The sequence below is a fragment of the Rhinopithecus roxellana genome, chromosome 17 (assembly GCF_007565055.1).
Source record: "Rhinopithecus roxellana isolate Shanxi Qingling chromosome 17, ASM756505v1, whole genome shotgun sequence".
Classification (NCBI taxonomy): Eukaryota; Metazoa; Chordata; class Mammalia; order Primates; family Cercopithecidae; genus Rhinopithecus; species Rhinopithecus roxellana.
The window spans coordinates 72,809,707-72,824,147 of NC_044565.1; the positions used below are offsets into that span (position 1 = coordinate 72,809,707).

The following is a 14,441-nucleotide window of genomic DNA, read 5'->3' on the forward strand; positions in this document are numbered from 1 at the left end:
GATAAGGAGGTCTACCCCTTTGCTCCCTCACACCACTTAAGCCAGAGGGCAGGACTGTGAGAAAATGACAACAACACAGCAGCCAACCCTTGAACCTGCATCCCCGAGAGCAGGCAGCCCTCAGCGTGGGGAGAGGAATTAAAATATGATTGAGCTGTAGCTGTGATAACGATCTGTGCTAATGTTGTCTGAGGAGACAGAGGCCCAGAGGGGTGAGGAAAGGGGTGAACTTGCTCCCTGATTCTTGGTCAGAGAAGAAAGACAACACTCTGAATAGAATAGACTATCGCTGTGTGGAAGAGAAGCTGCCGGTGGAGGCAGGGCTCAGAGCTAGGTGCCGGCTAAGATGCGCTGAGGAAACAGCACCGGAGAAGCTAAGTACCTTTCTCAAGGTCGCTAAGACAGTGGCGGAGGCAGAATTCCAATCTAGCCACGGTCAGTTTCCAAAGTCCCGGCCCCTAGTTTTGGAATTGGGCATGAGTAAAGGTCCGTTCTTGGATGTGGCTGTGACCTTGGCCTCGACTGTGACCCTTGAGCCACCTAGTCAATGCCCATGCTCACCAGTGGGGCATTGCTATGCAGGAGCCGTACGGTCACACACGGGCCCAGGAGCCTGGCTTGGAAAAGGCTGTTTTCTGTTGCTTCCCTTGTCTGTCCCACTCCCTGGCCAGTACCTCAGCAGAAGGGGCTCTCACTTTCAATGCCTCCAAGAAGCACAAACCCAGCTTTCCTACCCTTGTCTGCCCTACCCTGAGGCACCCCATGCCCTGCACACAGTTTACTGTTAACTGCCAGCACCTGACAGAGCCCATGGAGCAAGGACACAAGAAATGGTCACCTGGTGCCCCAAACAGCTTAATGAGCCATGCCCAGTGCCTCACAGATACTCAGGGGCTCCGGTGGGCATGGGGGAGAAAAGCAACCTGCGATTCAAAGGGGCTGGAAGCAGGGCTAAATGAGGCATGCAGATAAACACGCACCCCTTTGGCCAGGGGAATCCCCGACTGAGCTAGGTGCATCATAAAAAATGCCAATTTCATTTATCTTCCTGTCTGTGTCCTGCCTAGAGGGAGGATGAGCAGATTAAAAAGCATGCCACATTTATGGGCTGCTTTAATCTTAGCGCTTGTGGTTCAGAGTTATAACCTCCTCTCTCTGGAGGAGGAGTCTTTAACCAACTCAAGTGCTTGGTTGTGTCCCTCCTTTATGGCAGTGACCTATTCGTGCTGGCATGGGCCTTGGTCTGGGGGTGCAGGGGTCACACTCGAGGCCAAGGCCATGGTTACACCTAAGAATGGGCCGGCCACGTGCTTCTTCACTCCCTGGACGCTGACTCTGCCTCTGACCCTGCTCAGCACTCAGGAAAGGTGCTACTGGGCAGGAGGTGACCCAAGTTATCTACCCTGCAGTAGTACTTCCTCAAATGAATTATCCTGAATGCCAGTTCCATTGGCCATTAATAGTTATTCCTAGCAAAAATGGTTTTGTGGCTAATGGTACAATAAAAACCAGCAGGGCTTGCACTGCTCATACAGGCCTCTTGGAGTCTTTAAAATGCAAATGTACACTCTGAATCGCCAAGGAGGGGATATAGTGAGTGGCATTTTCCAAATGTATTTGGAAACCCATTTTCACAGAGGCTAGTGCTTCTTAGAACACGTTCTGCAAAGTGTCAGCAGCATGGAATGGTGGAGCAGGGATGGATTACACAGGACATGCGGTCTTGATCACCTGTCTTCCCAGGGGAGGTGTTCTGTTTAGACCACTCAGTATATTATTAAAACAATTCCAAGTGTACACTATGGGGGCACAAATGTTCGAGCTGTGGGTGTCATGATCAGGAGCCAAACTGCAGCTGAGCCAGCACTTGGACTCCCAAGTTCCCCTCTGTCACCCTAGATGTTCACATAGCTGCTCTGCAACCCAGCAGTCACTGCCATCTCCACAGCCAGCCTCTGCGGGGACTCATGTTCCAAGGTCATCTGGACTTCTGGGTACACGAGTCCCTTCTCCCCTGTGTTCAGAGCAGAAACAAAGGCTATCTCAATGTATAAAAAGGATCTTGTCCAAGAATGGCAAATACATTGCAAAGGTACCTGACTTCCTCATCTCATGCCCCAAATAGATATTACTAATTGATAATAGCTCTCTTTCCATGAATCTGGAAGCGCTGAGGTCAATTTTGGACAATTACCTATTGTACAAAAAGCATTCATTAGAGACAGGAGATATTGTCTTGGTTTTGTGATTGGGACAATGATCAAAATGTGAAACAATGGAACAACTGGCCTCAGGTCCATGGACAAGAGAGACAAGACAGATAGAGAGAGGAAGAACATGTGGGAAAGGAGCAGAGGCCAGGCAAGTATGAGAAAGCCACACATAGAGCCTGATGCTCTGCAGTCCTTGGTCCATAAAGTCCTGAGAGAAATGATGTGCCCTAGAGTTTGGAACTCGGTCTCTTAGGGCTTAGAAGACATTATTAGACCTCAAATGTTGTGAGAAATACAGAGACCGAGGAACACTTGCAGGAAACCATCCCATGGCCAGGAAGTGCTGTCACCGCAAGTGTGGTGACAAGTGTAGACAGACACTAAAGAGACAGAGTGTCCAGGCCAGCTATCTCCCAGGTGCCATCTGTCTAACCTTGTGAAAGACATCTCTCCTATCAGGCCCCAGCTTCTTCCTTTATGAATGGAGAAGGTTGGACTTCAGTAGTGTTTTCCAGGCCAAATTATACTGCACACAGTGATTACATACATTTTTGTCCAGCCAAAGTCAATTTTTCCATTGAGGAGCACGATTGTCCTCCAGCGCCAACCTCCCCCTCTTCCATGAGAATAAAGTTTTATCTGGGTCCAGCTAGACAGTGTATGTCCCAGCCTCCCTTGGCCTTGGTGTGGTCACATAATTAAGCTTAGACTAATGGGATGTGAGAAAAATGATGCATGCCTCTTCCAATTCATGCCTTCTATATGGATATATGAGTGTCCCCTGGCCTCTTTCTCTCCTCTGGCTGGGAGATGAGGGATTAGAGCAGCTGTCTTGGGCTCATGGGTGGAAGCCCCATGTGGAGGATGCCAGAGCCACCTACTAGTCCTGGCATCACCTGCTTACCTGAGACAGAAATATACTTTGTCTTAAGACCCTATATTTTGGAGTATCTTTGTTATAGCAATTTAGCTTGCATGTAACAAATAAAACCCCTTTCAGGGCAAAACTTCCCCCTGGAGTCAACTGGGTAGTTCATTCTACCTCCTTTGGGGCTAATCTCCCAGTTTGGATAGACACTCAGAGCTGTCTGAGATCAGCAACAGGACAGCAAGGTCTCTGGTGGATTCCCGGAAAGGAAGACAGTGGGAGTCAGAACTTCCGGATGAACAGAAGGAGCTGAGGCTGTCCATGGTGCATGTCACCATGGGGGCAAGGGTGATCAATCCTCATTTCATCTTTGTTGGCCTTTCATGTGATTCTGGCCCCTATTGAAAGGAACGGGAATGCTGGGGCAGAGGCCAGGGGAGAGCTGGACAGGCCAGCAGCCAGCCTTACCTGCTCGGCCCCAGTCACGGTGTAGGCATGCAGACTCACCAGCCCATTCTCCATCGCCTGTGCTGTATCTGTTGACTTCTAAGCAGAAAAGCAGACCAAGCATTAGACATCTACAGGTTCTTCAAAGAAATAGAAAAACACAGTCCAAACAGCCGCTGAGCCATCTGGGTCCCACTGACTCACTTGGGACTGATAGATGGCCTGGAACTCTTTTCTAGAGTGGCAGAGTTGGAAGGCCATTGGGTATCTGAGGCCCCAGGGATTTCATGCCTCAGGGAACCACCCCCATGAGTGATGGAAGGAACCCCATGGAGTCCTGAGGGCCTGGGTTACTCTCTCCACCAACCACATGTCATCAGTGAGACACAGCACAAATATGTCTGCTGGGACATTTGCAGGATGCAGGAATCACTTGACCCCCACATTGGGAGTAACTGGGGTTTAAAGTGCATCTTGGGCTTCTGGTGGCATTTTGGATTAGCAATGTGTGACTCAAAGCCCATATGTTTCAAGATGAAGGAAGCATCCCTGCGGATAGAAACCAGATGTCTCAGAACAGACTCAAATAATTTGGAGGGTCACCCAAGCTTTTCAAAATGAGGCATGCTGCCTTTGGGTGCTGCCATTAGAGCCAGCGAGCATCAGAGGGCCCCGGGGGACTCTGCGTAAACTTAAGGCAAAATACAAAGGAGTGGTCCACAGTAACAGGAGCTGCAGCTGCCTTCTCCAGTGCATGGTAAAACCCACTGGTTGCCTGGGAGCTGTAGCAGTAGGTCTAGGCTCTGGGGCAGTAGCATTGGAAACCTTTTCCAGCCACTTACGAGCTGTGTGATGGTGAGCACCTCTGAGCCTGCCTTCTCTTTTGTGAAGTGAATTCTGCAATTTCTGTCTTAGAGGCAGGCTACCACAGGGTTCATTGAGGTGACCCGGGTAAAGCACACTATCAGTGTTAGTTAATGGTGGCAGCTTGCCATACCCTTCTTAGCTGAATGGGCCCCTGGCTGAGCATTCCTGGCTGAGGAAAGGCTTGAACTGATGCAAAAGGGCTCCCCGTTGACTTACTCCACTTGGAGTGGCACAGGTAATCAGGGAGCCTGCCTTGGTCGCTGTCTTCACTGTGTTCACCAGGTCCATAGGGGAGGAGTGCAGATGGATGTTGGTGAGCACGCCTCCCGTGAGGTCCACCAGGGCATCCTCGAGGAAGCCATAGTGCAGATTGGAATAGGATCCGAGCAGCCTGGGAGGGGAACAGGGGATGAACCATCGTGGTGCCTTTGGTGAGATGCTCCGGGAGGGAAACTTGTGCACAGACCTTCTGCCTATTTCCCAGGTGAGGGGCTGCCTGGTCCACTCCTGACCATGGCCACCTACCTCCCATTTGCCTGGATGGAGATTCTAGCACTGTCTGCCGCTCCAGGGGCTCCTACCATCCTCTGTACCTTCCTGCCCTGGTCCCCTAGGCCTGCACAGTCCCATAAGTGGCAGCACTGATGACAGGCTGGGTGTGCCTGTGCTAGAGCCACAGGCCAGGGGTTGAACCCTACCTTTGCTACAAATTTGGCTGCTTGACCTTGGACACATTAAGGAGCCTCATGGGGCTATGTTCCACATAGTGCCTGGCACGTGGTCATCCCTTAACGAGTACTGGATATTACTACGTTGAGTATCTCCTGCTTCCCATTCAGTTTAACAGCAGTGTGAAGTACTGACTGTGGGCCAGGGACTATGAGAGGCATGTGTTTAAAAACCCCGTCCTTGCCCTCTAAGAACTCACAGCTATACCCTGATGCTGGCAGTGGTCATTGGGAGCCACTGTTCTCACTCTGCAAACCCTGATCCAGAATTCCCATCCCCAGAATTACCCACTCACCCCCAGATTATGAGGAAGATCACTGGCTTAACTAAAGATAACATAGGTAAGGATGAGTCTTATGTAACATACCCCAAAAGTTTAAAACCCTCACCCCCTTCTCCAAAGCATCTCTTCCTGCCACGCCACCTCCACCCCCACCCATGGCGTTTCTGTTTCTGGGAGATGGGCAGAGCCAGACCCAAGAGGCCTAATGTTTCCCAGGAGAGAGGGTGGCCTGATCAGTCACAATGGAACTTCTCACGCAGCGGCCAGACAGTCAGATGTGTTTTGAGAACTTCAGCTCCCATCCATGGGGTGAATTGGAAGAGTTCCATGGAATTTTGAAATTTAGGCAGGGCAAGCTCACAAAGGATGTGGAACTGAGGCCAGGTCAGGCAGGAGACCCTGGCATCAAAGACGCCCAGCAGGAACCACACTCACTGCTGCCTCTGTCACTCTCGCAAGGGACCTACGTGTTCCTGTCCCCGGTGGGCAGGCAGAGGCAGAGCCCTTCGCAGGGCGGTAGGCAGTGGAGGAAGTCCTTGCTGCAGCTTTTGTTCTGGTAATGCAAAATCGGACATGGATCAGGGCCTGGGTCCATCCTGCTGCCCCCTCCAATTGGGTCTTCCACCCTGGACAAGACCCTTCTCCTCCCTGTCCTTGGCCTTTCATCTGGAAGCCGCAGGGTGACTGGATCAGCCCTCAACACTCCTTTCTCACTGTTTCCACCTCTGACATTCTCTCCTCCTGGGGATCACACAGAATTCCAGTAGATTCACTTCAGCAAATACATATGTATCAAGCAGTCACTATCAGCAGGACACTGCCCCAGGCACGAATGCTTAGAAGGAATGGCTGAGAAGGCCTTTTATTAAAGAAAGTTGAGGATTCTCAGAATGAAGGGGCGTCTCTACAGGAGCCCCCATGTGACAGATTAATCTTGTTTTAAACTGGTTCTAAACCTTATCCTCCTGCTCTCCCTCTCTCTGACCCAGGGTCTAGCTTCTTCTCTCTGGAGCATTTGCTCAGTCAACTGTAGAGTTTTCTTTGGTGGTGAGCGTGCCTGGTTGGGGCTGAGCTCTGGAATCCCTCGCTGTCCCATCGTGGGCTCTGGCTCCTGTTCCAATGACCAGGGCATGGCTGAGGGTGCTGGAAATTCACAAGGACTGGGGTTTGGGAATCCATTCCCCACCAGTGCGACCTTCTGCTCTTTGCAACAATCCTTTCCTGGTGATATGCTCATGGCACCTTACCTGGCTTCAAACAGGGCTGCGCTAAAGAACAGCACTCCAGAAAAGCCGTAGTGGGGCCTGGCCCCTCCCTCACTTCACTGTCTCACTGCCTCTGGGCCCCATCTGACGTCCTGCACCCACAGCATCCGGCAGTCACCTCGGAGTCACCCAAGACAACCAAAGGCACCCCCTGCCACTCACAGCCAGAGCCCATGGTGTCTTCTGAAGCTTTCTCTTACTACACATCCACAAGGCCCATGAAACCTGTCCCAGCAGCAGCTGGGTGTTTTGACAAGGAACTATCTTTCTGCTTTCTAAACATGAGCTCACAGATCCTGCTGACGTTCAGGAACATGGCAACTATTCTTAGCCCCCTTTGCTGACAGGAAGTAGAAAGGAGAGAGAGAAAACTGTGTTCACCGCAGCCGCCACTATTCCTCATCACCTGAACCAGGAATTCTGAGACAGCCTTGTCCTCATCCCTCTGCTTCAGCCTCATTTGGGGGAAATGTCTTTCTGTCCAGCAATCATATGAAAGAGGAAAGAATTCAGATAGAGCCGGAGCAAATGCTGAAATGCTGTAGAGATTCTATAAAGGATGGTAAGTAGCCTACCAGCTCTCATCCCTCAGTCTCCTCTCTTATTTCACGACCTCTGGGGAAAACAAAATTGTAACTATGGTTTTCATTTGACTTGACCAATTAATTTCCAGACTCCCCAGCTGCAAGGAGAATAGAAAGTTTGGAGTCCATGTGTTCACTGGGCTGTTGCCTGCTCCCTTGGAGGGAAGAGGTCCATCTCCATCTGGACAGATGGGCTCTCTACATTTGGGCTGTGGTCCTCATGTGCCAGACACTGAGCTCCACAAGCAGCAAAAAGACAAATCATTTTCCTGTAGGACTGACAATGTCAGGGATGGTGGGAAGGCATGGGAAGTAGTGACTAGGGAAAATTGTACTCACTCCATCCTCATCTGAGTGTGATCTTGGGCCAGTCATTTCACCTCACTGAGCCTGTTTCCTCATCTTTCAAAGAAGGTGGGGTTTGATGCTGACAGACATCCTTTCTGGCTCTGAAACACTATAAGTCTATGTGATTCACCCCTGCATTTTAGAGCTTCCTTTTTGGATAGTGAGGGGTGGGGGAGATTTTAAACAGCTTTAATAGTCTGAGACATTTTATCCTCGGCTAGATTTCTTTAAGCAGTGGAATGCGGATGCCACGTCCACGTTCCTATTTGTTTTCAAGCTGAATGATTGCTTTAGGTCATCTGTTAACAAAATGGGGTCAAAGTCATCATTTCCTTCTGCAAGCTTTCTAATTCTCACAGGGAACCACTGGTCTCCTTGTTTTTACATAAGGATAAAACGAGGCCCTGAAGAGATGAGGGCTGAATCCGTATTGAAAAGATAACGGCAGTGTTTTCGTAAGTAGCTTAGAAGTGAATTAGCCTCCCAAACATGTGGATTGGTTCAACAACCTTGGCTATTATCTGGGCTTCATTCTCAAATGCTAATGAGCAGCTCTTTCTGACACTGGAAATGAACAAAAACTATAATTTTTCACAAGTTTGCCTCAAAAAGAAAGAATGCACAAAAAGAGGCCTTGAGGCACCTCGCTGTTTGGACTGTGACTTCCAGAAGAACAGGGACTGAGGTAGACTGTGGTGCTATCACAACCTCTAGGGCCCAGGACTGCACTCGGCAAGGGTGCAGAACGGATGGGGAAGATAATGATGTCCCCTGGCCAGGTGAGTAAAGAACCGGCAGGCCCAGCTTAACTACGTGCACCTGCCATCCCATCACAATTCGGAGACTCAGCTTCTCCATGTGTGGGCCAAGAGGCTGGTTAGGATGATCTCCAGAATTTTCTGGATCTATGATGCTGTCCACTCATTTTCTCCTCAAGGGTGTGGTCCTCTCTGCTTTCATCTGCTAGCAGTGATACCCAGCTCCGACACTTCCCTCGCCTCTTCACGGTGCCTGCCTCACACACAGCCTCTTCTGAGGGCAAGTGTCCCCTCCCCAGCTCGTGCCCCTTTGTGGCCACTTGACCCAGGTTATGGCCGATTGGACCGATGGGGTCCTGACCCAGGCTCGACCAATAAGACTCCAACTCTCTGGATTGGAATCAGGTACTGGGCGGGGAATCGGGTGGAAAGCGGCAGAAGGTAAAGACAGAGGCACGAGGCTAGGCGGCCTGATGAGGAGTTCAGAGGAAGCTGGGGTCCTCAGAAAGTTGGAGCAAGGAGGCAGCAGAGGAAGATGCACAGCAAAGACAGGCACCTGGGTGGGAGGAGGAGGAGCAGGCCAGCTGCAGAGAAGAGCAGAGCAGAGCAGAAGCCACAGCAGCTACAGCCAAACCAATGCCAGAGCCTTTCTCCAGCCCCTGGGGACTGGCCCCATGAGAGTTCTGGCCCTTGGGACTCTGCGTATCTTCCTATCCTATTTCCAGGTGTGCCGCCTTCCCCCTTCATAATATCATCACTGCGAGGTCTTGTTCTTTTTTTTTTTTTTTTTTTTAATATTTCTTTGTTTCATCTCATTTCATGAATTTTCTCTCTTTTTTCTTTTCTTCCTTCTTCCTTCCTTCTATCCACATTCTTTTTCTCCTCCACCCCAAGACAAGCATTTCAGGATGTGGAATGTGCACCTTTTGTTCGTATGTGTTCTTGTGAAATGAGAATTGCAGGGCACAGAGTTTCCATTTCCATAAATAACAGTGCATGGGATTGCTCAGTGCCTCTTACCTCATTTGCAAAAGCCAGAAAGCTGGAGAGTGCCAAGTGTTTGCCAGGATGTGGGGATCCAGGAACCCCCAAATAGCACAGGAGGGAGTATGCGTACAGGCAGCCTCTGAAGGACAACCTGACAATACTTATCTTGTCTCCATGCACGTCTCACACCCACTAAGGACACCTCTAGGGGGCCTCAAGGACCCTGCCTCTAAGAACCGTCCCAGTCACCGTGCACAGATGGGATCTGTGGCTTCTGACTGCTGCATGGCTCTCCATGAAGTGTGTCCACCCATTGTACCCACTGGCCTCAGTGATGGACACTCCATACCATCCTTGTGGCAGTCAAGAACATCCTCAGATATGTCCCCTTAAGGGCCCCCAGGAGTGTTCCTATTGGGTGTGAGAAGTGCGTGTAGAGAAGTGAAGTATTGTCGGGTTGTCCTTCAGAGGCTGCCTGGGTGCACACTCCCTCCCATGCTGCCGGAGGGTCCTGGATCCCCACATGCTGGCGAGCACTTGGCATTCTCCAGCTGTTGCAGTCTCATAGGAGGAGATGGATGTGTCATTACTCTTCGCGTTTACATTGTGTTGATGACGGAAAGTTTGAGCGTATCTTCATCACCTGTGTGGGTGTTCTGGACAGTGCCCTCTTCCTCACACACACACGTGCACCTCCCCCATCCACAGTCCTGCACACATCCACTTGAGTCAGTCTGAGAGCGTCTGTCCTAGTGCCAAGCACAGTGCCTGGCATATGGTTAAATGCTCAATAAACATTTGTTGAATAAAAGCAACCCAAAGAATCTAAGCACAACATGTGACTTGGGATGTTTATAAGTTCTTAAGCTTGTCAGCACTGAAAGGCAGTCCCTAAGTCATGGTATTTTGACCATATGAGAATGAGCATGTCCTGCCCCACACCCACACATAAATGCCACCTCATAGCAGCCACACCAGGTGCCCAACTGCCTGGACCACCCCGAGGATGGCTTTATTTGAATCACTCCCATTGTTAGAGAAATCTCCTCCCACCTATCCCCTCTCCCCTTGCTGAAATCCTGCCCATCCTTTGAGGTCTCACTCAAATGCCACCACTTCCACACAGCCTCAGCCTGACTTTCTGTGAGTCAGAGAGTAAGAATTGTTTACTCTCTCCTCTGCCCTCTCGTCAGACTTTGACCGTGATATTATTAAATATATTTCTTTGGGCCCTGATACCAGCCTTGCAATAATATCATTGTCAATACATATCTCTGTCCAGCCCCTGCCCTGCCCACTCTTCACTATGTGCCTGTGGGATCCTCCTGATGGCCCCAACATGGACCTTTGCACGTGGTGACTGTTTATGGAGATGTCCAGCCAGGTGGCAAAGTCTGCAATGTTCCAACGGGGACTGTTTGCATTCCAGGTAGGCAGGACCAGCACTGAAACTCTGGGCTGATAGGCGGCGGGGTTGTACTTACTTGGCATAGGCTTTCTCCAGCAGGCAGGGCCAGAACTCTTGGTTTTTGTAGCGAGGATGCACAAAGAGGCACTCATCTCCCTGGACAGGTAGGCGGTCATCAATCACCACTTCCACCCACTGACCACATTGCCAGAACTGGAAGAGAGCCAAGCATATGCTTTCTGACAGAGTTGAGGCAGGAGGGAGCTCCTGGGTCCCCCAACTTAAGCCAAAAGTTGCAACATGACCTCTACAATGTAATAACGAACTCTATCCAGAACAAAATCCCAGCCCAGGTTGCCAGGCAGGAGACAGGCATGTCATCTCCACCAGCAGATGGAGAAAATGAGTCACAGACCAACTTAGTCCAGGAAGACATAGGCAGGGAAGAAGCAGACTTGGGTTCTAGCTTCACTTTGCTCCTAAGTGTTGCCTCTCTTTGGCAAGTCCTTTGTGAGCTTTAGTGACACAAATGAGACTCTCCAGGTACTTCTTGTGCACAAAATGCCAATAGGGAAGCAATGCTACCAACAGAGGAGAGTGGTGGGGGCAGGGCTAGCATGACAGAGGTAGAGCCTGCAGGAGCTGAGGGCTTGAAGGAGGAGGCAGGATTTAAGCACGTGGCAGGGATACAGGGAAGGTATCCCAGACAGGAGGCACACTGTGGGCAAAGGCCTGGAGACAGATGACATTGATGGCTCAGGAGGACTGAGCAGTGACAGCCTCCCTCTGGCCCCTCTCTTCTCCTGTCAAGCTGCCCTGCCATTATAGCAGCAGAAAGGATACTGGCTGCTGTTGCTACTGCTAAGAGTGCAAATGAACCAGATGTTCCTCTCCAAAACAGACTGAATCTTTAGCATTCAACTCTAAATGGTTCACCCGGGGACATGGCCAAATGAGGAAAATTCATAACAAAACCAGCTTTTTGGATTCTCTTTGCTGGCCTCCCCTGTGTAGGAGAAGCAGCAGGGCTTCTGGCTTCAGCCCTGAGTTTTGGCGAAGGCCAATTTCCACTGGGTGGACTCCATGGAAAGCTGGGTGGATGGGATTGCTCATCCACATGGCCTTTTCCACATTTGGATGTCCCAGATGTCAGGTTGTTGCATCCAGCGGCGGATGCAATTTCAGAGCAGAGATAGAGATTGAGACAGATATGTCAGTGGAGACATGTTTTAATAGTTGCTAATGAGCCAGTGCATTGTGGCGGGTTCTGCACAGCTGTGGACTTGCGTTCCTATTGCAGTGAGCAGCAAGATGTGTCAGCAGTGAGGATGAGAGGCAACAGGGATGGTTTTAGGAGGGTGATTACAAAATGCATCCAAAGCACCGAGGGAAGCTAATCCCAGTCCCTAGAAGGGAGTACCAAAAGGACAATCTGGATTTTGTGCTTCATTGGGTGGCAGCATATAGTAGATAGCAGTTAGTTGGTGGAAATGCACTTGAATGCTGGTCTTGCCTCTTATTACTTTAGCAACAGATGTTGGACAAGATAATTCTCTGGGACTCAGTTTTCTCATCTGTCAAATGGCAGTAAGAGTAAGAACTGCCTCATAGTTTGTGATTAGGATCAGATGAGATCATAAAAGGTGAGATTATGAAAACAAGATTGTAGTTATGAGAGTAGAGACTCCTTTTCAGTGGCCATTTGGTTCAGCACCTAGGACAATGCCTGGCACACAGTAAGACATTAAGAATGAGTAAGTCCTGGCTAAAATGAGCTTCCCTGGTTAGTTCATGTTTTTTTTTTTTTTTTTTTTTTTTTTTTTTTTTTTTTTTTTTTTGAGACAGAGTCTCGCTGTCATCCAGCCTGGAGCTGTGTCATCCAGCTGGCACAATCTCAGCTCACTGCAAACTCCACCTCCCAGGTTCACGCCATTATCCTGCCTCAGCCTCCTGAGTAGCTGGGACTACAGGCACCTGCCACCACGCCCGGCTAAATTTTTGTATTTTTAGTAGAGACAGGATTTCACTGTGTTAGCCAGGATGATGTCGATCTCCTGACCTTGTGATCCGCCCACCTCGGCCTCCCAAAGTGCTGGGATTACAGGCACTAGTGCCCAGCCTAGTTCATCTTAAAAACAACTCTTAGCCCTATCTTCCCACACCAGTAATGCTGACCAAACTTGCTCTCCCTATACAAAGGGGACATCAGATAAGTTTGCCACTCTCAGAGAGGATGCAAAGGGCCTGACTGGTGGTAAAGAATGAGGCCACCACCTGCATTTCCTGGTTCATGCCTCTGGGTGGGGAGGGCTGGCATTTGGATCATGTCTGTACCTTCCAGCAACCATGCTGGAGGTCATTTTGCCAACACCCAGTGGTCTGACAGGGAAACCAGAGTGTTTTAGGCAAAGCATCTGAGGTGACCTGGGCACTGGATAACTTTTGGAGAGCAGTACCCAAGCTCGCAGCAATGAGAAGAGATCTACAGAGGTCAGGGGACTGCAGCCGCTTCTGGGGAACTGTGTGACTTTCTTCACCACCCAAAAGGGCAGCGTGTGTCTTGGGCCTTGAGTTGTCCTAACCACCTAAGTAGCTCCAGCAATGCTGGCACCTGGGGACAAGTCCAGACACAGCTCAATCCTGGATCCTCTAGCTCACTCGCTGGTGTGGTCCTTGGACCAGCAGCACTATCATCACCTGCCTGACAGAAGACCTAATATGCAAATAGCTGAATGTAAGAAGGCAAGAGCAGGATAAAGGAGGGGCCCAGAAATAATAAAGGGAAACTTAGTTGACTGGAAGGATACAGGTCTTCAGATTGAAAAATATCACTGAATTCCCAGACAAGATGAATTTTTAGCAGGTGTATATATAGATACATTCCAGAGAAATTTCTGAACTCCAAGGAGAGAGAGCACTTTTTTTTTTTTTTTTTGAGATGGAGTCTTGGTCTGTTGCCAGGCTGGAGTGCATTCGTGCAGTGGCATGATCTCAGCTCACTGCAACCTCTGACTTCCTGGTTCAAGGATTCTCCTGCCTCGGCCTCCCGAGTAGCTGGGATTACAGGCATGTACCACCATGCCCAGTTAATTTTTGTATTTTTAGGAGAGATGGGGTTTCACCATGTTGGCCAGGAATGGCCTCAATCTCCTGACCTCGTGATCTACCCACCTCAACCTCCCAAAGTGCTGGGATTACAGGTGTGAGCCACCACGCCTGGTCAGCACTTCTTACAGACTCTCAGTTGGAAAGAACACATTGAATACAAAGTCAAAGTCCAGAGAATAGATTAACATGAGATTTTTCTTCTGCAGCATTGGAAGCTGCAAGACAAGGAAACAATGTTTACAGACTTTTCAGGAAAAGAAACGTGAACCAAGAATCATAAACCTAACTGAAATATCATTTTTAAATGAGAGAAAAGGAAAAACTCTCACATATTTTGAGGAAATTATTCAAGGAAATTCTATCTAATAAAGGTTTAATTAGAACAAAAATCTTAAGGAGAAATGAAGGGTGGGAGAAACAGTGGTAGGCAGTGAGTTTCAAATATGCTTTTTATAAGAAACACACCTATAACCAAGTGAGCATGAAATTAACAATAAAGAGATGAACAAAAATATAACAGGGAAATGTACATAACAGGACGCTAAAGTGGCAATAGGAATATCAGGTAAAGAGGAA

At 49.4% G+C, this 14,441-nt stretch overlaps 1 protein-coding gene across 1 annotated transcript in view; it reads right to left on the bottom strand.

The window, feature by feature from the left end:
• The window catches only part of CAPN13 (calpain 13), an 86,972-nt gene that overhangs the window by 37,138 nt on the left and 35,393 nt on the right, over positions 1-14,441 (bottom strand). Inside the window, exons 5-7 of the mRNA XM_010384427.2 lie at positions 10,834-10,970; positions 4,612-4,786; positions 3,550-3,627 (exon numbers count right to left, since the gene is read on the bottom strand). Of these exons, the coding sequence (XP_010382729.2) occupies positions 3,550-3,627; positions 4,612-4,786; positions 10,834-10,970 (390 nt within the window). The remainder of the gene's footprint in view (positions 1-3,549; positions 3,628-4,611; positions 4,787-10,833; positions 10,971-14,441) is intronic.